At 35.4% G+C, this 26,028-nt stretch overlaps 2 protein-coding genes across 6 annotated transcripts; both read right to left on the reverse strand.

The window, feature by feature from the left end:
• Positions 1-6,337: 6,337 nt before the first annotated feature.
• Positions 6,338-9,855, reverse strand: LOC107785076 (CBS domain-containing protein CBSX5). Its single transcript, XM_016606302.2, has 2 exons — positions 9,226-9,855; positions 6,338-7,366 (listed from the first exon to the last, which is right to left on the reverse strand). Exons 1-2 carry the CDS (start codon positions 9,564-9,566, stop codon positions 6,526-6,528), a joined length of 1,182 nt encoding a protein of 393 aa, XP_016461788.1. The 5' UTR covers positions 9,567-9,855; the 3' UTR covers positions 6,338-6,525.
• Positions 9,856-11,183: 1,328 nt separating this feature from the next.
• On the reverse strand, positions 11,184-24,262 carry LOC107785074 (snRNA-activating protein complex subunit-like). Of its 5 annotated transcripts, none has more exons than XM_075254341.1 (14): positions 24,095-24,262; positions 23,909-23,992; positions 22,470-22,630; positions 22,288-22,388; positions 22,159-22,214; positions 21,285-21,351; positions 21,076-21,131; positions 20,314-20,449; positions 19,447-19,535; positions 19,224-19,314; positions 12,931-13,026; positions 12,415-12,540; positions 12,057-12,317; positions 11,184-11,852 (listed from the first exon to the last, which is right to left on the reverse strand). In XM_075254341.1, the coding sequence occupies exons 5-14, from the start codon at positions 22,176-22,178 to the stop codon at positions 11,571-11,573; spliced, it is 1,224 nt and encodes a 407-aa protein (XP_075110442.1). In that variant the 5' UTR covers positions 22,179-22,214; positions 22,288-22,388; positions 22,470-22,630; positions 23,909-23,992; positions 24,095-24,262; the 3' UTR covers positions 11,184-11,570.
• Positions 24,263-26,028: the final 1,766 nt, after the last annotated feature.

The following is a 26,028-nucleotide window of genomic DNA, read 5'->3' on the forward strand; positions in this document are numbered from 1 at the left end:
TAGATGTTCAGGCCTTGGACAATAAGTTCGTGAGGCTGGATATTTCTGAGTCTAGCCATGTTCTAGCTTGTACAATCTTTCGGTATTCATTGTTTGAGCGCATCAGGGAGCGGCAGTATGATGACCCTCATTTTCTTGTCCTTAGGGACATAGTGCGGCACGGTGGTGCCAAGCAGGTTACGGTTGGAGATGATAGAGTTTTGAGGATGTAGGGTCATGTTTGTATTCCTAATATGGATGAACTTCGTGAGTTAATTCTAGAGGAGGCCCACAGTTCCCGATATTTTATCCATCCGGCCACTGCCAATATGTATCAGGACTTGCGCCAGCATTATTGGCGGAGGAGAATGAAGAAGGATATAGTGGAATATGTGTCTTGGTGTCTAATTTGTCAACAAGTAATGTATGAACATCAGAGACATGGTGGTTTACTTCAGAAGATATAGATTCCTGAGTGGAAGTGGGAGCGTATCACTATGGATTTTGTTGTTGGAATCCCACGGACTCAGAGAAAGTTCGATGCAGTTTGGGTCATTGTGGATAGACTGACCAAGTCAGCGCACTTCATTCCTGTGGCAGTTACCTCTTCTTCAGAGCGGTTGACAGAGATTTATATCCGCGAGATCGTTCATCTTCACGATGTGCCCGTGTCTATCATTTCTGATCGAGGTACGCAGTTCAGCTCGCATTTCTAGAGGGCAATACAACGTGAGTTGGGCACGCAGGTTGAGCTGAGCACAACATTTTATCCTTAGACGGACGGACAGTCCGAGCGCACTATTAAGATATTAGAGGATATGCTCCGCGCTTGTGTTATTGACTTTAGAGGCTCATGGGATCAGTTCTTGCCCCTTGGGGAGTTTTCCTACAACAACAACTATCAGTAGAGCATCTAGATGACTCCTTATGAGGAATTATATAGTAGACGGTGTCAATCGCCGACGTGATGGTTTGAGCCATGGGAGGCTCGGTTATTGGGTACAGATTTGGTGTAGGATGCCTTGGATAAGGTTAAGATCATTCAGGATAGACTTCGCACAGCCCAGTCCAGGCAGAAGAGTTATGCCGACCGTAAGGTCCGTGATGTTGCATTTATGGTCGGAGAGAGAGTGTTGCTCTGTGTGTCACCCATGAAGGGTTAACGAGGTTTGGAAATAAGGGGAAGTTGAGCCCTAGATTTATCGGGCCTTTTGAGATTCTTGAGCGAGTGGGAGAGGTAGCTTACAGACTCGCGTTGCCACTTGGTTTATCAGCGGTCCATCCACTATTCCATGTGCTCATTCATTGTAAGTATCACGACGATCTATCTCACGTGTTAGACTTTAGCATTGTCCAGTTGGACAAGGATTTGACCTACAAGGAAGAGCCGGTAGCTATTCTAGACCAGTATGTTCGTTAGTTGAGATCAAAGAGTTATCTTTCAGTTCGAGTGCAGTGGAGAGGCCAGCTTGTTGATACAGCTACCTGGGAGTTTGAGTCTGATATGTGGAGTGGATATCCCCACCTTTTCACCAGCTCAGGTACTTTTTTATGTTCGTTCGAGGACGAACATTAGAGCCTCATTCTAGCCTTCCTCAATTTGTGTGTGCAGTCCGGGTATTGACCTGGAATGCTTATATACTAAAAACTGATAAAAACAAGACTTTTTGCCTTAAAAGTTAATTTTAGTTGACTTTGGTCAACGTTTTGAGAAAAAGGACCCGAACCCGTGTTTTAATGGTTCCGGTGAGTCCGTATTGAAATATGCGACCTGGGCGTATGCCCGGAATCGGATTCGGAGGTCCCTAGCTTGAGTTCTGAATTTTTATCGAAAATTAAATGTCTGAAAATCTAATTGTTTTGAAGAATTGATTGATGTTTGGTCTCGTTAATACCGGGTCTGTATTTTAGTTCCAGAGCTCGAAATATGTCCAGCATAATATTTATGACTTGTCTATGAAATTTGGTGAGAAATAGAATTGGTTTGATGTGATTCGGACGTCCGGTTGAGAAATTAGAAGTTTCAAAGTTTTTTTAAAAAAGAATTTCATTCGATTTGGTGTTAAATTCGTATTTCTAGGTGTATTTTGGCGATTTGATCGTGCGAGAAAGTTCGTGTGATATTTTAAGACTTGTTTGTATGTTTGGTTTGGAGTCCCGAGGGCTCGGGTGAGTTTCGGATAGGCTACAGAGTGAAATGAACTTAGAAATCAAAGCTGGTGTGCATCAGACCAGCAGGTTTAGCATTTGCGAAGAAAACCCCGCATTTGCGAAGTTAGTCTGGGGGAAGGGATCTTCACATTTGTGAAGAAGGAGGTCGCATTTGCGAACAAAATGTTCGCATTTGCGAAGGCAACAGAAATGCGACAGGTTCGCATTTGCGATACTTTTCTTGCATTTGCGATCTGCAGTTGTGTAAAAGTGACTTAGACGGGATTTTTCTCCCATTCTTCAAATTTTCAAAACCTAAAATACAAGAGGCTATTTTCCAAAGAACTTTTCTTCCCCAAACCATTGGTAAGTAATTCTAAACTAGTTTCTTTCAATCTTTCACTTCATTTTACAAGATTTCAACTTAAAATCTAGGTGGAATTGGGGATTTTTGGGTAGAAACTAGGGATTTCAAAAATTGGAGATTTAGACCTCAAATTGAGGTCGGATTCCAAAACTAGTTATATATCCAGGCTCGGGGGTGAATGAGTAATAGGGATTTGGTCCGAATTTCGGGTTTGGACCAAGGGGTCCGGGTGTTGACTTTTGTTGACTCTTTCAAAAATGGCCTAAATTGAATTCTTTGCAATCGTGGGTAGTTCCTAAGGCTTAAATTGAATCGTTTGGTTGGTAATTTGCTAGATTCTATTGGTCTGGAGGCTTGTTTGAAAGGAAAAGCTATGGTTGAGCTTTGAGTTTGGTCGTTGGAGCGAGGTAAATGTCGTGGTTAACCTTGACTTGAGGATTAGGTCTTATTTGCCTATTTGCTATGTGTTCAAATGTTTGGTACAATGTATAGGTGAGGTGACGATTACCTATACGTTGTTGTCGAGTTATAGCATGCGAGTGGGTCTTATTGTTGCAATTGTTACCTTCTGTGATCATATTATCCATGTTTAGACTTGTTAATCATTATGTCGATCGTTCTTATCATGATTACGGACTTTGGTATTGATTGAGTATTGACTCAAAGTTGAGATTGGTATTACGGAGCCAAATGTTGAAGTAAGGTTTGTTCTTGTTATTTCTATCTCCCTATTGTTATTGTTCATTGTCTTGGTGAGGAAGAGTGTTAATGCACGAAGGGTGATGTCATGCTATGTTTTGTGAGTGTTAATGTACGGAGGGTGATTCTGTTCCATATTGTGAGCGTTAATGCACGAAGGGTGATGACGTGCCATGTTATGAGAGAGTTAATGCACGAAGTTTGATGTCGTACTGTTTCTATTGCTTCATATGGTGAGGTTGAGAGTAAAAACACGAAGGTGATGTCGTGTAGTTTCCTTTACTACTTTTACTTGTTTCTATCTGTTTAAGACATATTGGTTGATCAAGTCTTTATCACTACTTTGATTCCTTATCTTGTGATCCCCTCAGCATGTCCCCCTCCCAATATTACCTGTCTTATTTCTTTTATTACTGCTATTGGTATATGTATTAATATACTGCATAGGTTGTTTGTGGGTATCTTGTCTTAGTCTCGTCAGTACTTCACCGAGGTTAGGCTCGACACTTACCAGTCAGTACATGTGGTCGGTTGTATTGATACTGCACTCTGCACTTTTTGTGCAGATTTTGGTACTAGATCGAGTTGATCCCGAGTTTAGCTGTTGGTTTCATCTGATATGAGACCCAAGGTAGTCATGTTGGCGTCCTCTGGCCTTGGTGTCCCCTTCTATACATTCTCTTTACTGTTTCTTTTGTTTCTAAGACAGTTGTATTTCTTTCAGACCTTTACTTGTAGTTAAATCTTAGAAGTTTGTGAATTGTGACTTTAGATTCTGGGTAGTGATATGTAACGAGGCTGTTATGTATTTTCACACTCTTTTTAACTTGTTATGGTTTAATTGTTGTTAATCACTAAAAGGTTTAAGAATTGGCTTAATAATCTCTAATGTTGGTTTGCCTAGCAAGTGAAATGTTAGGCACCATCACGATCCCAACGGTGGAAATTGCGGGTCGTGACACAAGTGCTCAACCTTTAAGAGTTTGATGACTCCATATTGGATAGTAAAATTCATTTATCTTCATGGACTTGAGATGTGGAATACAGATCTTGGATCTCGCCACTTCTGATCCCCAAAAATATTCATAATTGCACTTGCACCCCATTGTTTTTTCCCCAAAACAATAAAGATAAAGATGTAATGGTAAAGTTGTCTTTGTGTGACTCATATATCATGGGTGTCGTAGAAGCAGCCACTAATACTTGCATTATGGTAAGTTATCTACATTATACCGCTTGAACTGTGGCTAGTGGCGGAGCTAGTAGCCTTAATGTAGGTTCGACCGAACCCAATAATTTTTGCTCAAACAGTATATTTGTATCAAAAGTTCATTAAATATGTAAAAATATTAAGTTTAGAACCCAAATAGTAGCTCTTGAAATTATTGTTCTAAAACCTAAAACCCATAAAGTTAAAATCTTGGCTCCGCCTCTAGTAGCCCTTCCCAAATTCTATGTGAACACTATACCTTGCGCACCGAGCTGCCTTGTTTAAAGATGAACCAGGGATTAACAACTGATTTACCTTGAACAGTATTATTATATACCAGTTTTTGCTCCTTATTCAGGGACAACCACACTCCTCTGAAATCCTATTACCGAAAAAACTAATGAACAATTCTTGTGTTTATATATTACTCGTATTTAAGTTTTATGCCTTGAAAATATAAAAATATTTATACAATTGACAGTAACGTTTTATGATTAGTGTTGCTGTTAACCTAGAAAAGAAAAAGGTAATTTACCTTCTAACTTCTATAACAGGTTAACAAACACTGTGTGAAAAACTTTACCCGATTACTATATATAATAGAAGACCGTAGAATATTTGTAACAGGAGTCTCACGTGATAAACGAGTTTTTTTTAAGATAACTCGTGCAAACATAAATATATGCTAGTTTTTAATTTACATGTGAGTAAAATATTTGGATTGATTCCGCTGCATATTATAATCCATCAATTTGCATACTAGATCTGGAGATTGATAAGAATTTTCCCTTTAAGATATTGTCTTATAACGTACAACTTACAAAAAACTTTTGAAGGAATGGAAATCCAAAACAAAAAGCATGGGGCCAATGGTTGGTAGAGATGATAAAATCTAATGTACCTAAGAAAATATCATAGTGGTTATTATATCACAATAATCGTGTCATAGTCTCACAGCAGGAATATCATATCACAGCTATTAGATCCAGATTATAACTTTCTTGAGAATGTGTTTTATTTCATCCAAACATCATTATAGGTATGACTAGATGCGAGAATTTAAACTTGATCGGTTCAACTTTTAAAGTTTTTGTATTGTACTTTTGACATAATATGTTCATAATATCATAATCGTTGAAATTTAATAATTTTTCGGATATATATTCATATTGTGTCGAAAATAATGGATTCAATTAAATCCGTAATTAATAAACTATATTTGCCACTAGTTAGGAATTATTTAAAGCTCTATACACATGATACTCAAAGAATTATATGATCATATGGTAAAATCAAGCTATTTTGCTTTCAATGATAAAGATGATTATTCCTACCTACTCCACTTAATTAGTCAATTTTTTACTCCAAAGGGTTATTTAATACTTATAGGAAAAGGATAATCTTATCAATCCAGCTTTCAGGTTTGTTAAAGATATTTAGTGTAGTTGCCTCTATCTGAAATTTGCTAATGATAACAGCTTATTTTTGTTGTCATAATAGAGTAAGTACTTATTCACATTGGTTACTTGCACTTAACTAAATAATTAATTAACCTTAAAAGTTAACAAATCAAAATGAAAATGTATATCACCTAACAAGCAGCTAGCATAGAACTTGCGAGTTCGGCCGAATCCAGTAACTTTGGTCCAAACTCTATATTATATTAAAAAATTCATTGAAAATGTATAAATTGTTAATTTAGAACCCAGTAACTTAAATGAATTAGAATTTCAAACCCGTAAGGTTCAAATCATGGTTCTGCCTCTGTCACTTAACTATGATTAATTGTTAAATATGTATATAAAAGACATATGTCTTACATTCATAGTTTATAAAAGTAAGTTTTTACCCCATATATAAGACAGCTTTTTGTTTTTTGATAGATCAATTGTACTGTGGAGATGATGCTCCATTGCAAAGCCATAAAATTAGGATTAAACTTTCACTATGAAAATAATTAATAGACATAATGTCCATTCAAAACAACATATACAAAGATTAAGTTCTAAAACTAACTATATTCTCCAACTCAACGTGTTTCAATCACCACCGAAAAAGTCTCCCAATCATTTGAAAGAATTTTGACACAATTTTGTGCATATGCTTCACTGTATTCTCCTTATTTGGTTGCAGGCCTCGCATTCGCAGGACTCCTGAAAACTTTCAGAATTCCTTTAAATGTTACACAACCAATCAAAGTGTTATCCTCATCCATGACCCAAACGGAACTTGCGCGATGTGCAAGTGCTTGAATCATCACAGCCACCAACGAACTGCTTGCATAACACGTGATTGCCTCCGCCCTTCTTGCTGATGAATATCGTCCTGAAACATTATTTCTGCAAACCCCTAACTCGTCATCAGAAGAACAACTTGAAGCTGAGGATGATGACGAAGACAATGAGAACTCTTCATCCATTAGTTCCAATACTGCGCCAAGCTTTTTCTCTTGCAGCCTCGTCTTCACCAGCTCGATCAAGTCGTCTGGAGGACCACCACAGTCAATGTAAGCCATCAGATCACCGGCTGAAAGGGTCAATATTGCTGCTGCTGCTGCCGTTTCATCGCAGTATGCAAGAGTGAAGAGGGAGATTTCACCAATTAATTTGTCGTGATCATCAACAACAGCCACTGAAGTTTGCTCAACGTGTGCAAGAGCAAGGGAATCTAAGGCAGAGATCGCAGGATCATGGTAACATACAGTCATGACGTTATTATCTATGATGTTGAGCGATTCAATTGAAAATGTGGGCATAGGGGAGAAGACACCAACAGAATTCAGAAGGAAACGGACAATGTCTTCTTGCGTTAGCCAGCAGTATTCAACTCCGTCATGATGTTTGCAACTCAGAGAGGAAGATTTACTCAGCGTTTTCCTAGTATTTGTGCTCACGCACTTTTGGATCGGTATAACCAGGTTCTGTGTGCCTTCCAGAATGTAATCTATTGCTTCCAGCAAGCTGAACATAAGATAATTTCAGAAGACAAACAATAACATGAAACAACATCAGTAAACAGAAAATAATGTCCGGTAAAGCTTCAACTTGATGAAGCATGAGGCTATCAGAGACATGGCAAGCATCAATAATGTGATGCCTTTTGAAGTTCCAGAAGTTGCTCGTGCCAACAACACGTGTAAACCAGAAAAGGAAAAAACCACAAAAGAGAGAGACTACTAAACAAATCATAACACAGCTGACAAGTGACAATAGACGTTTGATAGGGGAAAAAATTGGATGAAATGGGTCAGAATAGAGCAGTATGGATACAAGGGAATCATCTACTCGAGCACAAATAGTTTGGAATTGAGCTTAGGAGGATTCGTATACTCCATCCTGACTAGCTTGGGATTGGGATTGAGACATAGTTATTATTTACACGTTTTAGGTAAATAGTCACCATCCCTCAAACATTGCGCCAAAACTGGATTGGGGGCTGAAAATACAGGACTTTTTCTATATGTAAAACGTAATTCCCAGGAAGGAAAAAATTGAACTACAAATATTACTCTTGTCCCAAAATACTGGCCCCAGATAGATTTCTCGGTTAAAAAAAAATCACTTCTTTCAGAAACAGTTTTTCTCTTCTAGGAAAACAGTTTGCCTTTTCTAATAAAACGTTTTTATAATAACTTCTTGTTAAAACTTAATAAATACATTTTGAAAAAGGAAATAGATACATTGGCCTTTATACTCCTGACTCGTTTTTCTTTTTGAGACAACATGAACATTCAGATAAAATTGATTCTTCATGGGATTATAGAAATTCACTTTACAAAGATCTTTTCCTCCATTTTGAGATTGAACATCTGCCACGGTTCATGGATGGCTCATGGGGACAGATGTAAATGAACAACAACCCCTATAAAGTATGGAAGCTTTCTTCTCATGGAGCTCAAGAAAAATGATAGATCTAATTGAATTGAGTCTGACGAGAACAAGAATCAATACATGGATAATCAAACATGATGAAACAAAGATCCATTCTCGAATTAAAGCACCAAAATCAATTACTTTAACGTTTCCGTTTACGTGATATTTCCTTATTACTCTCATTCCAAAAAAGAACAACACCACCTTTATGCTCAAATACATCAACTAGTATCATAATCAAACATGCGCATACGCCACCCAAAGGAAACATGGAAGGGCGACTCCTGAGTTTTATATTAGGAAACAGTTAGCTTTACACTTTCCATTTATCAAGCTTTTATACCCACATAAATTAATATGTAAGTCTTAAAAGTTTTATAGTCACACAAATGCTATACATGTTTAAGTCCACAATTTTAGAAAGTCCTCATTTCTTCTGCAATTCAATAGCTTGTTTGGATGGTTGTTTTCTGTTGTATTGTATTATATTGTTACTTCAAATACTATGTTTGTTTTGATTGTTACTTAAATTTTATTGTATCTTATAATTAAATTTGTCATTACCTAACGATGAAAAGTGTCACTTTATAAAACGACCGATTTTGTGTGGCCACGTCGTTTCCTTATTTTTTTCTCATCTTGCCCCCTTTTTTATTATTAAATAATCTTATTTTTCATTTACCCTACCTTTTTATATATAATATTATCTCGTACCTTATTTTTTTTTTATAATATTGCAAGTTTATTCTTCATATTGTTGGTGCATGGCTTCATGAAACGACAATAAATAATACAATCTATCCAAACCTTGTATAGATCAAAACAATACAGTACAATACGATACGTTACATTACGAAAAGATACGTAACAACCATCCAAATAAGCCGTAAGTCACATACATTGTGACGGAGTGAGAATCAAAATTCAAACGAAAAATATCACAGTACCTTGAATTGGGCGCCAAATGCCTCACAATATGATTCCCTTTCGGCAAAATCTGCAACACAGGTGCCTCAAGAGCCTTGGAAGGATTATCCAAATTCTCGTTTTTACATAAAAAGCAAATCACATCCACCATACAAATCTTCCCAACACAACAGCACTCACAATTACTACCTTCTAGAACCTTCTTCAAATGGTCACAGCTCCACACGCTCACGTTAGCTTCGCCGGACTTTTTCAACACCGCTAACGCCTCCGCTATGGTGGCTGCCGCCGGTAATGGCCTTAACGCCGGTTTCCCTACGCACAAATCTGACACATTCCGGTTCAGAAAATTAACCGCCATACAGTGATGAGAAAATCGAACGGATTTGAATTATTTTTTTAATAGTATTCGAAGAGATAAAGAAGAATATATTATATAATACGGTTAATTTTATATAGATACAGATATAGAAGGAGATAGCGAAGGGATAACGGAAAAAAATTTCGGGATCGCTGTATACGGAAGACCCGGGTGGTGATTTTTAATAATCACGATTAGGGAAGAAAATGAAAGCAAAAATTCCTGATATTTATAGTGGTAATTGATTAATGGTAATCACCGGTGAGTGGTGATCCATTTTTTCTTTTTTGATTATCTATTCTCCACATATTTTTCTTTTTCTCCCTTTTTTCTCCTTTTACCGATAATATTTGGGTTGTCGATTTAGAAAATTATAAATGTTTTTTAATTAACATTTCAAAAAAAAATTATCTACAATGTCTATGGTGTGTTTGATGTGACAAAAGTTTTTTTCAAAAAAAATATTTCGAAAAAACGAGTTACTCTATTGTTTTCTAAAAAATATTTTCCTAAAAATTAATTTTCGGTAATTGGTTGGAGAGTGAAAGATATTTCCAGAAATAACCTGATTGTGTTTAGATAACTCAAACCTGATAGTGTTTTGTGTATTAAATACTAATTATTTAAGTGATAATTAATAACAAAATTTAATTGTACCTATGTGTAATTTTCTCTTTAAAAAAATTAAAGATATAACATTGAGATTGGAGATAATTGTGATGGACTTTAGTCCAAAACTGATGAGAGAAGTAATTTCCCCTTATGGTGGAAATTTTTTTTTCTCTAGAAATTATTTTGTGACAATTAAATACCAAAATTTTAGAAATATTTTCTATATTACTAAACACACTCTAAGGTAACGTTTAGCTTGTGGGATAAGAATAATAATTCCGATAAAGTTTAAGATTAACTTTATCCCATGTTTGGTTTGGGATATTAGCTAATCTCAGGATAGTTTGTTTAGGGAAAATTATACTGTATAACCGCTTCTAAAAATAATAGCCGATAAAATATGTATCTTTTGTATATTAATATATAATATACGTATTTTATACATAATTCGTGTATATATTTTGAATATTTAGCTAGCAAATATACTCTCTCCGTTCCAGTTTATGTGAACTTATTTCCTTTTTGGTCAATGAATGACCCCTTTCTAAATTTGAAATCAATTTAGCTTAAACTTACAATTCTAACCTTAATGAAAAACTTTTATAACCACACAAGCCCTTTTTTGACTTGTTTAGAACCACAAATTTCCAAAATTTTATTTTTTTTTAAACTCTGTGCCCAATCAAACAAGTTCACATAAATTGAAATGGATGGAGTAATTATTTTTGATCGACCTACTTAAGTCATGAGTTCAAATGTCTGGATTTATTATCGTTAACTTTTTGTCAGCAAACTGTATATATGAAAAATAATGTTTTACTTTTGCTATAAAAGGATCTAACTTCATATGCAATTTAAGTAATAATTCAACGGAAAGGTTACTAGTTACTACTACCTTACATCTGAATTCTGAAATACATTCTTCAATTTTTCACTAAAGCTTTTCCCTTCCCTTTTCTCGATAACACTTTCAACTTTCAAAAATATTCAATTAAAGAAAAAGGATAAACTAGACAGGCCAGTGCATTAGTTAATATTTTAATTTGTGTATAACGTAAGAGGATATAATCTGTAGATGAACTCGGAACAAGTAGTTCTGAAAATAATAAACAAAGAAACTGAAACCTATTTGCCATAGATGGTGACAATAGTAGTAATAAATTGGATGATAATAGTATTTATTATCTGTGTGAAACTTCGAACTTGCATATATTCATTCTTTGGTTTGAACTTGCATATCTGTGCGAAACTGAATACTGCTTGCAGAGTCCTGAGCAACGTCTGGATTTGGCCGTCCTCTATTCTTCTCCACTTAAATACCAGTGTTGTTAGCGGCAGGGTTGGAACCCGTGACATGCACCTAACCCACACGTCAGCTCTTCTAATTTAAAGTTACTCATGGAGATATTCATACACAGAGAAATCATCGTAAAGCAGAGACCCGTTTACATAGTGGAGCATGTAATAGCAAAGGTCACAAAAGTAGCAAGGATTTTCAGCAGCCCATTTATCATCAACTGTCACCTTAACTGCTTTAAAAATCTTGCAAACAGAGCATTTCTGGAACCGCAACTTCGGCTGAAAGGTGATCAATGGATAAGCGGCTCGGTTCTGTACGTCCTCTGGATGTATCAACCTCATGTCTCTTATTACAACTTGATGCTTGCAATCCCCCTTATACAAGGCAAAACATACACAAAGCCATCAAGTAACAGTTATAAAAGGGCAGCTCGGCGCACTAAGCTCCCGCTATGTGCGGGTTCCGGGGAAGGGCCGGACCGCAAGGGTCAATATATATTAAAATTAATTTGATTAATAATGAAATATTCCCCTGAGCAACAGAAAAACAAAAACAAAACACACTGAAAGAAATATTACCTGGTGACAATAAAGATATCCAGCACCAAGTCGAAATCTTAAGTCACAGAAACGAGTAACTTGCATTTTAGCGGTCTTGAAATGAGGCAATTGTGGTCCAATTTTACTGCCTAGAAGGGCCTTTTGTTTCTGTGGCAGTTCACCAGAGGCGATAGATTCCCATTTTTCCAGCGCCTCACTCTTAGAATCTTGAAGCCAATTAAGTATTGGCTTACTATAATCTACAGCAGCAGGATGCCTAAAATCATTGCAAAAGACATCCTATGGAAAAATTTTAGGTTGGTGATAAGAAAATAGTAAGGAACAGAAGAAAAATGATATTTATCATTAGAGAATAAAATTGGACCGGAAAAGTTACCTCCACAAGGAAATAGCCCGACGGATCATCCTGGCCTGTCTTCTTCATTATCTCATCAGTAATGCAATATATCCTGTCTCTCATTTCTGTCAAAAATTGCCGCCCAAGGACCAGAAATTCTTGAGTCTACAGATATATATCATCATAGTCAGTTGTAACAATCAGATAGAATATAAAGTTACACGAGTTACTAAAAAAAGCAATACAATAGGAAGATCTTTGATCATCTTCAACAATGAAACCCCTCACACTTTCACCCGACTCCAAGTAGTTTATCTTATCAAATACAGGAGGTTCTATTTGAATTTACTTATTTCAGTTAATAATTTAAAATGTTAAGACCATGAATAAGCTATAACCTAGCAGAAAAGCCTTCTATTTTATCACCCAAAGAAGGTCACAAACATACTGTTGCAAGTTGCAACAGAGATAGCACAAAGAGCCTGTTCATAGTCGATAATTTAAAAGTTCATTTAATCAGCGCTTCAAAGATAGCAACAAAGAGCATGTTCATACTTTTACCCATGTCTTTTTGTAATGATAAACCTCAATACAGAGGACAACTTCTGGAAAGTGTACTGCAATATGTCCACGAGCATTTGCTGCCCTCACCTGCCATAAACCAAAACCAAGCATGCAAATCAACAAACTATCATTGGTTAGAACTAAAGATCAGAGAAGACCAAATTATCAAGAGTCTTGTGTACATCTAATTCAGATTACAACTGTAATGAAATTACTTTAGCTTTCTATAAAGAGTGATACTAGAAAGGTCATGATGACGTCGCATAGATATACTGTGGATTTACAATGCAAGTACAATGATATGGTGAATACTTACCCGCATCGGGTGTTTACACCAAACCAATTAAACTTACTATGATTAGCTAATTTAATGAAGTAAAAACATGCATAAATTAACCATGATTAAGCGATAGAACTCTATGTGTAAACAAATGCCATGCTTCTGTTGGTTTGGCGTAAATACCCGGTGCGGGTATGTTTTTACCCAATGATATTGGCTTACATGAAATTCAAAAGGTTTAAGGTAATATGAGTTGTTCTTCAGGTAATAAAGGACTGTCCAATACGAATATTAACAGTGTGCAAACATGCAGATTACTATTATTAACAATGAAAAAAATGCAGCATTCATTAAGAGAAGCATTGAATTACCACATTCTGTTACACTGCAAGGTGGCAAGACATTTGTGGTGGGAATAGTTAGTTGATTGGTGTATAGTGATGATTCCAGGTATAGTGAATGAACCGCTGCATAGTTGGGCAACAGAAGGAGGAGAAGATGCAAGATATGTTTTTTCTTTGTCTGCTTCTCCTGAGACAAGTTGCTAAAGGGCCTACTGGTGAAAGTGAAACTATAATGTTAAAGGTAATTTGTCTTCCTATTTGTTCCTCTAAGTTTCTGACTAATTTTAATGAAGATGTTGCTCTCATATAGGAAGGCAAATTACCTTTAAGATTATAGTTTCGCCTTTAGGCACGAGTTCCTGATGATGATAGCAACAGATTATTGAAACAGCTGAGAGATGCCAGGTATGGTAGGAAGGACATGTGGGCTCCTTGTTGACTTGTTCAGTTCATTCTTCTTCAAAGGGGGGAGTCTGGTGCACAATCAAAGGTTTATGGACTAAATACAGTCAGTTGGTAAAGTTGAAACTGGAGAACGGTAATAATGCCCAATTTTGGTCTGATATATGGTTGGGAAGTGAAAGTTTTAGATCAAAATTTCCTGTTTTGTGTAGCTGCTCCACAAACAAAAATGGAAGGGTATCAGACTTTTACTCAAATACTGGTTGGGAGCTGATCTTCAGGTCTTAATGACTGGGAAGTTGATGAATTTGCTCAATTGATGCAGTTACTGAACATGGTTAGATTGGAGGACAACAAGAAAGACTCACTGATCTGGGTAGCAAGCAAAGATGGTACCTTCACAGTCAGGAGTTGTTACAGTCTGCTAAAAGAAAAACAGGGGCTTTATCAATCAGATTAGTTATGGAAATAAAAAGCACCTGCTGAAGTGGTTTTGTTTGGTTGGGTTGCAGCAAAGAGAGCTTGTTTAATTCACGAGAACTTGCAGAAGAGAGAAACTATTCTATGTAACCAGTGTACATGTGTGAAGAAGAAGCAGAAACAGTCAGTCATGTATCATTCATTGCAAAGTGCCAAGACAGTGTTGGAAGCTCGTTCTAAATATATATGATGTCAAGCGCCCTCCAATATCAGGAGTCTGTTGGAGACTTGGCAACACCGAAAAATAGCAGAAAGTCAAACAGATATTGTGGAGAACAATTCCTCTGTGTGTGCTCTTGACAATATGGTTGGAAAGAAAGAAGATTTTCTCTGGAGGGGAAAGGCAGCATGTTTCCAGGATTAAATTATATTTTTTTTTTTTTTTTTTTGATAAGTGAAGATTTTATTATAACTGGTACCAAGATGGTACATAGAAAAAAAGTACAGGACCAGACTACAACTCTTACTTAATTCATACTACATATTTTCTCCTAACAAGTGCAAAAAATCCAAATACTGGTCCATCTCATCTAAAAAACTGCTATAACACCGGAAATACAAATTTTTAATACATTTGTTTTTTACTCTAGCAATCTGCAGTCTCTTTCCCTCAAAGCATGCTTTATCTCGCTCCAGCCATAATGTCCACATTATGCAGTTGGGAATAGTTTTCCATATTAGCTTTAAGCTTCTTTTTACTCTCCGGGATTGCCACATTTCCAGAAAGTTACTAATCTTCTGAGGTAGCACCAAAGATATGCCCATTATGTTAAAAAAAAAACCCAGCACTGTCTTGAAAATTTGCAATGCAAGAAGAGATGCTCAACTGTTTCCTCCTCTGTGTTGCAAAAATAACATCTACTGCACAGAGAAAACCCTCTCCTCTGTAACTTATGCTGAGTTTGGCAGGCATCCCTAACTGCTAGCCAACCAAAAAAAGTTGCTTTCATAGGTGCTTTAGTTCTCCAAATCATCTTCCAAGGCCAGTTTAGAGTTCCCTGACTACTTTGTTGTAGCAACCTTTTGTAAAAATTATTCACTGTGAATATATTATCCCTGTTGCCGATCCAAATAAGCCTATCTGTTTTGTGTTGATCTATTGAATATGAATTCAGAAGCTGAAGCAGTTCACAGAAACTATCCACTTCCCAGTCGTTCAGATTTCTTCTGAAAGTAACATTCCATCCTGATTCTGCTTTAAAACCTGCAACATAGCCCTCTTTATTCAACGCACAATTAAATAGATCTGGAAATCTGCTTTTGAAGCTCTCATTAGCACACCAAATATCCAGCCAAAATTTAATCCTATCACCATTTCCCACCTCCAAACTAGTATGCTGTAAAAATTCGTCCCACCAGCCACCAATCATTTTCCAAATCCCGCCACAGCTTCTCAGTTGGGAAGGAATTTGTTTCCACCCAATCTTTGCACCATAAATGGCATCTATTATTTTCTGCCAAACTTCCTCACCCTCTCTACTATATCTCCATAGCCATTTAAATAGTAAGCTTTTATTGTGCAATTTCAGATTCCTCACTCCTAATCCGCCTCTCTTTTTATCTTCAATAACCACTTGCCATTTAACCAGATGTGTCTTCTTCTTGTCTGAGCTTCCATCCCAAAAAAGTTCTTCTTATAGAATCTAATTTCTTTTCTACTGCTTTAGGCATACTGAATAAAGACATGGTGTATGTGGGTATCCCATCCAAGACACTATTTATTAGAGTCAGCCTACCTGCCCCCAAAAGATAAGTATTGATTCTTCCATGGAGTAAGTTTATTACTGCACCTTTCAATGACACCTTGCCAAATGTTTTTATCCTTTCTCTTTGCCCCTAAAGGTAACCCCAAATAGACAGTAGGGAAATTTTCTACTTTATAGCCCATAATCTCTGCCAACTCCTCTACACACTCATCAACATTTATACTAAAAATGCTACTTTTAGCCAAATTGACTTTTAATCCAGTGACTGCCTCAAAACATAGTAGCACTCCTCTCAAATACAGGATTTGTACTCTCTCAGCTTCACAAAACAGGAGAGAGTCATCAGCATAGAGGATATGATTAAGTATCATCCCTTCCTGATCATTCTTGCCAATTCTGAGACCTTAATGCCAGAGCTTCTGCTTTCCTCAGCATACCGCTAAGGATTTCCATTACCAAGACAAATAAATAGGGTGAAAGGGGATCTCCTTGCCCGATACCTCTGTGAGAGCTGAAAAGGCCTTGTGGATTTCCATCAATTAAAACGGAAAATTTCACCGATGAAATGCAAAATCTTATCCATTCCAACCACTTTTCACCAAAATTCATCAGTTTTAACAATTTCAATAAGCAATCCCAATTGACATGATCATAAGCCTTCTCTAAATCAAGCTTACCAGCTATTCCTTTTTTCTTTCTCCTCAACAGATTATCCAGACTAGACTTCCATTTGCTGCCAGGACAGCATCAGAAATTTGCCTTCCTTTAATAAAAGCATTCTGATTAGAAGAGACCAATTTGCTAATGACTGCCTTTAGTCTTTCAGCTAACAATTTGGAGATAATTTTGTAAACACTCCCCAAGAGGCTAATAGGTCGGAAGTCCTTGACCTCCACTGCTCCTTTCTTTTTAGGAATTAGAGCAATAAAAGTAGCATTCAGACTTTTGACAAAGGAACCTTTATTGTAAAAAGTATCAACAACCTTCCAAACATCCATATTTACTATGCTCCAACATTTTTGAAAAAAAAAAAGATTGAAGCCATCAGGGCCAGGAGGCTTGTCTCCTTTGAAAGATTTTATCACCTCTTCTAATTCTTCCATTTCAAATGACCTTTCCACCCATTTCTTATCTTCCTCTGACAACTTCTTAATTCCTTCATCCTCCCAATTTGGCCTCCATTGTTCAGGCTCACTGAACAGACTCTAGTAGAAATCCAAAATGTGAGCTTTAATGAATCGATCATCCTCCACCAGCACATCTTCTATCATCAATTTATCAATATTATTGTATCGTTTATGAGCGTTAGCCTGCTTATGGAAAAATTTTGTATTTTTGTCTCCGTGTTCAATCCACAGGCATCTAGATTTCTGCCTCCAGGAAATTTCTTCAGCCTTTGCCATTTCTTCTAGTTGCTTCTTAATGGATTTTCTTTCTGCCTCATATTCTACTTGTTGCTCAGGGGAAATATTCCTTCAATTATGATCAAGATCTTGTAACCTTGCCAAAGCTTTGTTCTTTCTGTCCTCTAACTTTCCAAAAGTCTCATTGTTCCACTTTTTTAAATCTTCTTCCAACAGCTTCAACTTCTTTGCAAGAATAGAATCAGCTTCCCCTTCCACCACATAAGAATCCCACCAATTTCTGGTGTAAAAGTACTGGTGTAAAAGTATGCTATGGAAAATATGGAACATCATATGGTTTTTCTAGAGTTAGGAGGAATGTAATTGCCCTGTTGCGGTAGCTGCTGGTTGTTTGTAATTTTGTACCATTTTGGTACCATTTGTTAATCAAATTCTACCTTATCAAAAAAGTAAAAAAAAAATATATAAAAAAAAAGACACAAGGTATGGGATGTTGCTCCAATTGCACTTGTGTGTGTCCTATGGAGAGGGGTAAGAAAGCCTTTGACTGTATAGAGACTGACTTTGTACATATGAGGAATATCCTCTTTTAGTTTTGTTTTGGTGCACTCATGAGGTTCCGGTCTGTATAGAACATTTGGTGATTAGGGAACCATATTTTTGTGAAAGCTCTCTACTTTTTGGTATACTCCTTATATAATAAATCCATTGTCAACAAAATCATTTTACAATAAAAAAAATTTAAACAAGATTTGCTAATTAGTACTACACTTCTAAATCCAATTAGTAACTATATTCTTTAAAACAATCTCTTTAATTGTTATTTTCATAAACACCTCAGGCACTTGAGTGGATACTCTGGAAGAGAGCATTTGCATGGATGGAAAATAAGGTTGCAAAGTTGTATATCATATTGTCCACTCAAGTATTGTAACAAGGTACTCTTTTCATCCTTTTTTCTAAAACCTAATCAGATAAAGATATAAATTCTAAAAGCTTTGAAAATAAAATTTTAAATTGTGAAGATTGACAGACCTTTGTTTGACACTCAATATACCTGTAGTAGTTCATCTTCATAGATGTTCTTCTTGATGCTATTGATTAGCAAATAAATTTGACCAATTCCTTAATTAATGGTTAGTAGTTCAAAGCAGATCTGATATACCAACCTAATCGAGGGATGGAAGAAGCACTTTTCCTTGCAAATACATAAAATACAAATTTCCACTAAAATTAATAAGAGGTATAAAACATTAAACCCCTTACCTCACCCAACCCCATACCCATGAAAATGACAACAGAAAAGATGCTCTCACAGCAAAGAGAAAGTAGCCAGTCAATAAACAGAATTTTTTACCATAAAGATAGTCAGAATGTTTATCTGTCACGGCAAGCCAGACTTTTGCAGTAATAAGGGGAAAGAGAGTTGGACGGTCATGTATTTCTATCATGGCATTCAAAAACAAAGAAGTATGCAATGGGATTATATGGTGGGGTGAAAACTGTTCAATTATATCTCTTAATAGACCAGAAGACCGCTCCATATATATAAGCAAAAGATAGAATAGTCATTAATTTTTTAAACAGCCTAAACAAGCTTTAAACTAACTTTACTCTTGCTCCATACCTTTTAAATTCTAGATTCATCCAAAACCCAGGTCATACAGTATATAAGAATCAAGGTCTAAGGAAGTCAATGTAAACTAACCTTTGTTCCCGAACTTATTGACTTGAGTGACGTCATCCTGCCAATCTTACTGGAAGATGTTGAAGCAGAGTGGCTGCTGCTGCAACTACCACTGAGCCAATACAAAAATATAGCTAAGATGTTGAACGTAAGAGGAAACAAGACATGAAAATATGAATAATGGATATAACAAGCTGGTTTAGTCATAAATAAAAACATATCAACTAGAGACGATGATCTGTACTTGAAAGAATGCAATCTTGCTGCTGCTTTCTCTTCCTCTTGTTTTTCTTTAATTTTTGCAAGTTGTTCCACCTTCAGAACATAGTCTTCCTACAAAATGCAAGAATATGAATTCATTTCTTTAAAAAAAATACTTACACTGAAACCGTGAGGACAAAGAAAATGGGGAAATAATGTGCAAACACAATGTCGATGAACAAAAATATATAAGATGTGACTTAAATGAACTGGCAGCCTTTACAAGCAAATTATGTTCGTCATTTACGCTTTCCTCCGTACTTTTACCCTGCTCAAATATTACCTTCTATTTTTCAACAAGGTATTACTAGGCATTTGATCAGATCTCTCATTTTCAACCTGTTGGAATATGTGCAACTAGGATTAACAGGATAATAAAAGTAGATTTCTTTGAGTTTTGAAGGCTTTTTTCAATGATTAGCTGTAGGAGCTTCCATTCATGATCAACACTTCTGAAGTCAGTATTATCAAGATTTCACCTTTCAGTTTTCATACTACCACTTCTTTATGATCTATGACAAACGCCTATCAGTCTAATTTGGAAAGTAAATTCTTAAGAGATTAAAAGGGCAAAAATAAGCCTGAACATATGATTTACTCCAATACATCTTAACTAGAACATCAGTACAAAAAAAAATGCAAGATTACCCATTCAAGTGATCTGATGTGCCAGCTGTGGCATAGTAAAACTATCCAGAACTCTCGACCATATCCATGATCGGACAGGACATTAACTTTATTTTTAGTAGGTAAACAGAAATTCAAATCACTAAGAACCAAACAAAGACTTCAATACAACAGAAAATACAGTACTAAAACAGATGTATAACAGAAAAGCTCACTAGCATACATCAACAGCATTCTTCTGATGAACATTCTTCCCCCGCTTCCTCTTGTTGGACTTGCTTTTATCTGAACCTTTGTTGTCGCGGGCGACATAGTCTGAGGGATCATGGATAGTAGAAGAGTCCACTTCTCTTTCTGACCTTTCAAATGAAGCAAGTTCAGTAACTGAAATCCTGTTATCTGTTCTTCTGTTTTTAGTAAAAAAGGGTGATGAAAAATATAGGATTAAGTCAAATGAGTGTGGAACACATGCAGAACTGCAAACAAGCACAAGTGAACGGATAGAATGAACAGTGAAATATAGTTTTATCAGGTTGAATCGCTGTTGGAAATACAATTTTGACGTCAAGAGATAACTTGAAGATATAACTGTTTTGTTGGAAAACCTGTCAATGACACTATTACATAGAATGTCAAAAGCAGAAAGAATAATTTTCCATCCCCTTTTCCATAGATATATACACATGTAAGAATAATTTTTAAAGATCAACATATTAATTTATTTCTTAATCAATAAATATTCAATCCTAGAAGTTGTTTAACTTGCTTTGCTATTAAAATAGTATAAGATTTGCACATGCATCCCCCCCCCCCCCGGAACAAAAGGAAACCAAGATTCCAAGCTAATCAAGTATCAAGAGTCACATAGTTGGAATTGGACACGCTTCATAAAACTATTGATACATCATCTAATGCAAAGAGAAAAAACAAAGACTGCCAAAAGTAAGTAAAATGGGTCTTGGTCTAGAATATTCATTTAACTAACCTTGTACCAAGGTGCTCTGTCAAAGTTTGTGAAGATTCTTTGATCAGCTCATCATCCTGTATTCATCACATGAAGATCTGGTAAACAAACAGGCCATTTATTTTCTTTTGAAGGTGAAAGTTTGTAAACTGAGCTTTTTTCTGATTAGTGAGGACTTGTAAGCTAACTGTTAGAATGGCTTCCTATGATTAAAAAGAATGTTATTGTACCTTAAACGCTTCTTCAAAGGCCTGAGCCACCAATTCCTCTTCACTGAAAGTTTTAAGATCTTCAATCCTACAAGGCAATCAAAGACAAGAGTCAGTTAACTCTACGAACAATCGGAGTAGATTGGTCAGAACCTATTAAACAAGCCATACAAAAATCCATCTTACCGAAGTTTGAATTTGAAGAGTCAATGTAATAATTACTAAGTACTACTATTTTATGGGATAAGTACCACTGCAGTTATTTGGGTAGTAGGGAGTAGATATGGTATTAGAAACGTTAATCAATTTTGATATTCTTTAAAGTACATCCACTAAATTAAAGTGAAAAGAAAAAATAAAATAATTATCAGCTGCCAAAATAAAACGGATTGCAAGTTATCAGCTGTCACATATTACTTAAAGACGAAAAAGAATTTAAAAACAACCTACTAACAAGGGGTTATTGATAAATATAAACGATCCCAAAACCACTCTAAATGAAATAGATGCTATGAGATCATCCCCTCAATCACAGTTACTTAATGATATCTTCTGTCTAAATAAGAAACTTGGGAGCAGAGCACAATATTCTACAACCCAAAAGGGAAAAGAATCAATCTGTGCAACGAAAACCCAAAGACTCAAAAAACAAAGAGCTGATCTTGACAAAAGCTAGAGGAATCCCTCAAAATATTTCCAGGAAATCCTGTTTCAGTTTTTACTCCCACATCCATGACATAGTTAACCAAAAAACTCGCAGTATTGCATTTCAAAAAAATAAATTAATCACCATAGTTAAAGGATATGCAAGAGAAGTAAGTGGCAGGTACATATGATACATTTTAGTTTTCTTTCCTTTTCTAGTATAAAAGAGGAGCAAAAAAAATGCACTTACGATATCTCATTATCAAACATTTCAAGTGAATCAACGGACAACTCTGCCTTGAGCCGCTGCATAACAGAACAAGATACTTAGAATACTGACCTTAATCAAGGTATCAGAATGATGAAATCCATAATAGACCTTTTTATCTTCTTTCTTTCATGTTTAATTTTTGTTTATTTGAGGTGGGAGCTCTGCATACAAACTCCTGACAGAAGTATGTCTTCATATGAACGTGGAATCTATAAAAGGTAGACAAGCTTCAAAGTAAAATATTCACATTGAGTGTCATTGTAATCTAAATGTGAACAACAACTTCATACCTCAAGTTCACGGAAGATGCTGACCTCAAAGTCAGCAACCTTAGTGAGTGGACCAACCATGTCGGAAATGTAAATAGGACCACCACGAGGAATGGAAACATAGTGTTCATCTGCTGAAGCCTCAGGGTCCGACATCAAAGAACCTATTTAACAGTTAAGAGCTGAAAAAAGGATAAGAGAAACAACAGTTAAGGGTGGTAATATTTGATCATGACATCCTATGCGATTTTTGTCCAAGAATAAAGAAAAGAGAATGCCAGACAAATAATCACCCAATTTCGGCATAAATACAAATGTGTGTGTATTACAAATATTTATACAAAATGTTGTATAAAAACTAAAAAAGGAGGTAACATTGCTTAGCGATGGCAAACTGCAGCAATAAGTAATAGTTGCAACTGGGAGCAACTGCAAGATAGTGCAACTGATCAAGAAACAAACTCAGTGTAAAGTCACAATTATTTAAATAGGGTAAGGAGGCAGCCTAAGATTGAAAGAGAGAGTTCAAGGAGTCACAACTATTTCTTTCTATGAAGGGGCAAAACGCATTTCATTATTCTTTAAAGAAAAAAGAAACATTCTTTTAGAGAGAGATAATCTGAAAAAGAAACATTAGTGTGGAATTCTTAAAATCTTGATTTCATTACAACACTATTTCAGAAAATAATTCTAATAAAAACGTTCTTTGGAAGCTATTTCCCGGAGAAAAATTCTTCAAAAGATTCATATGAAAAATCGCTACAATTACGGGAAAACAGAAAGTACTTTTCCTAAGCAATTAGAGCATACGATATGATAAACATTAGTCAAGAAATAACGCATCTTCAGCTTCAAAGGCGGAGCTAGGATTTGAAGTGTATGGGTTCTAAATTTTAAGATAGGAGACCCAAAAGTAATATACAATGACAAGCACACTAAAGAACGAGTACCGATATTTAATATACAATTAAAAAGTAACGAACCAGACAAACATAATATTTGAATATAAACATTATTATTGAACAACTTATTCTTTATAGCATCCAGTAGAGTAATTAAAATATCTTTAGTTGTTCACGCTCAACAGAGATTAATGTATCTTGGCCACCTTTACTGTAAGTTTGTGGCCTCTTAGAAATATAAAATATGTTGCTATGAAAATGTATTGATACACAAAGAAGCAAAATTAGAAAGAAAACTGTATCCAACTCGCCCATGGATATGCTAATTTGTAGCTACTCAAACTACTTTAGTTATCCTTTTATACTGTGCCATCTACTAATTTACCCGATAGCCAAATTTAGATGCTAACAAAGCCAAAGTCAATTACTCTATCAAAAAAGAATGACAACAATCAATTAAAAAACAAAGGTTGATAATCTGAAAATCTCTAAATTCACTATGTTATCGAGGATATTATCCGCACTAAGAAACTAATACAAGAAAGTAGGACCACGTACCTTGTCGATTTGTCGGGGCTTGGCCTTTGAAATTTTGGAAAGCACAAATTGCAAAGAGAATAGAGGTCAAAATGTAGGACATACCTAAAATCAAAGATTAAAAATTATATTTGTATGAATTGTTACACAAAATATAAAATATAATAGGGAAAGAAAAAGAATCGAAAAGAAGAAGAAAGAATATACAGTGAAAAAGAAGAAGGAAGACGCAGTAGAGGCGATAATCATCAATTGGAGCAGAAAGGCAAAACCCTAGCTTTGTTTGATTTGAGTGCAGTTGGATTGTAAAGGAAACATGTCTGTTTATTTTGTTTTAGAGAAGATATGGGTAATTGATTTGTGTTTTTCTTTATTAATAAAAAAAATAAAAAGGGGAAGGGTTGCCTTTTTCTTTATTAGAAGGGGAATGGTAATTCTAAAGCATGAAGGAAACATAACTTTGTACCTTTGTCGTTCTTCTATTCCTTATTTAGTTTTTTTTTTTTTAAATTAACAAAAATGCTGCGTCGTTTCTGGGGAATCAGTGTTTTCCCTGTGAAAACAGAACCTTTGCCAGTGAACCCAGATCCCTTTTGCTACTAGGTTCGGCGTACTAAATATATATATATATATATATATATAGTAACAACAATAAAATTATCAATACAAATACAAGGTCCGGAAAAAAATTACTGGATTCGTCCGAACCCGTACACTCTATTATAGCTTCGCCATCAGCTTATCGAGGACATGACCCTTGACATGAGAGCGTGGAAGTCGAGAATCGGGGTAGAAGGATAGTAGAGAGACGGACGTCTTTTCTTTTATCCTAGTAGTGGTAGAGTTATTCTGGTATTTCCATATTGTTCGATTTCTATTACTATCTAACAATGCTGCATTTCGATTTTACTATTATTTTGTTGTCGTTACTATTTCCTTGACTTATTCACTAATGCATATCTTTTCTAACATTAGTCGAAAAGTAAGACAGTTAGGCAGTCTTCTGATAAAATATTTAATAATCATTGTCTCGGGTTCAAATCCAGCAGACACAAAATACTAGGTGATATCACATGTACGAAAGTTGGCCCGGACACCACGGTTATCAAAAAACAAATATTTAATAGTCAAAAATTGCAAAATTTCAGATATACAATAGGGAGTCGAGAGCCAGACAGAAACATAACTATCCATAAACTAATGATTATCAAAGATGAATTTCTTAGGATATCTTAGGGAAAATTTATATCATATTCCTAAAATAGGAGAAAAACTCAATACAAAACATGAACAAAAATCAAGTACAAGGAGAGATATAAGGGGAAGCTTACTGCAGAGAGAGAGGAGACGAACAAGTGCTTTGGGGGGGAGGCTAATGTGAAGTAGGGCGCGCGGCAGTGAATCAGAAGAAAGGGGACACAACTTTCTTTTTGTTTCTATTCTCGTTAACAGACGTTATAGTAATTGTCTTTGATATTTCGGAAAAGGGCCAGAACTACCCGAACTATAGGCTTAGGGTCAAATATACTCGGTCATCTATTTTAATAAGGAGAAGCAAATTCATGATATTATGTCATGTGTCAAAACAAAATATCGATATGTGTCATGTTTTAGGACAAAACTCCAATAAATTTGGAGATTCAAAAAAATAAAAAGGAAAATAAATACAAATACAAAATTTAAATAATTAACCAATTCAGTTATTCAACATCACGGGGTCTCACGTTTGTGAGCACGTGATTTTTGCCTCACATGAATTACTCCTACAGGATTCTCAAAATTATATTTTTTTTATTAATAAGAATTATTGTAGAATTTTCTTGATTGCTTACATTTGTCTGTGCATGTTTAGTTTATTTAAATCATGAAAAAAAATACAAAATACATTGCATTTGCATTTAGAATTTATCTTTTACATTTTTTTAGGTTAATTAGTTGTTTTACAAAATGAAAATCGCAAAAATGATTCACTTTGCATTTTTAACTTTTTAATTTTAAATTTTTGTAGTTTCTTTTAATTTAGGAATTAATTAATTGTTGTAAATATTATGATCAGTGATTACTTTAATTTGGGAAATTAATTTAGTTAATTTAGGATTTAAACTAATTTGAAAAGAAAAGGAAAATTGAAATTGAAAAGA

This window comes from Nicotiana tabacum, chromosome 1, assembly GCF_000715075.1.
Source record: "Nicotiana tabacum cultivar K326 chromosome 1, ASM71507v2, whole genome shotgun sequence".
In the NCBI taxonomy this organism is placed as follows: domain Eukaryota; kingdom Viridiplantae; phylum Streptophyta; class Magnoliopsida; order Solanales; family Solanaceae; genus Nicotiana; species Nicotiana tabacum.

Coding starts and splice junctions, on each gene's coding strand:
- LOC107785076 (XM_016606302.2), bottom strand. CDS start 9,566: ATGGCGGTTAATTTTCTGAACCGGAATGTGTCAGATTTGTGCGTAGGG. Junction 7,367..9,225: donor CATTTGGCGCCCAATTCAAG/GTACTGTGATAT, acceptor TCTTATGTTCAG/CTTGCTGGAAGCAATAGATT.
- LOC107785074 (XM_016606298.2), bottom strand. CDS start 22,604: ATGTCGGACCCTGAGGCTTCAGCAGATGAACACTATGTTTCCATTCCT. Junction 21,132..21,284: donor CCTTTGAAGAAGCGTTTAAG/GTACAATAACAT, acceptor TGATGAATACAG/GATGATGAGCTGATCAAAGA. Junction 20,498..21,075: donor ACAGAGCACCTTGGTACAAG/GTTAGTTAAATG, acceptor TACTAAAAACAG/AAGAACAGATAACAGGATTT.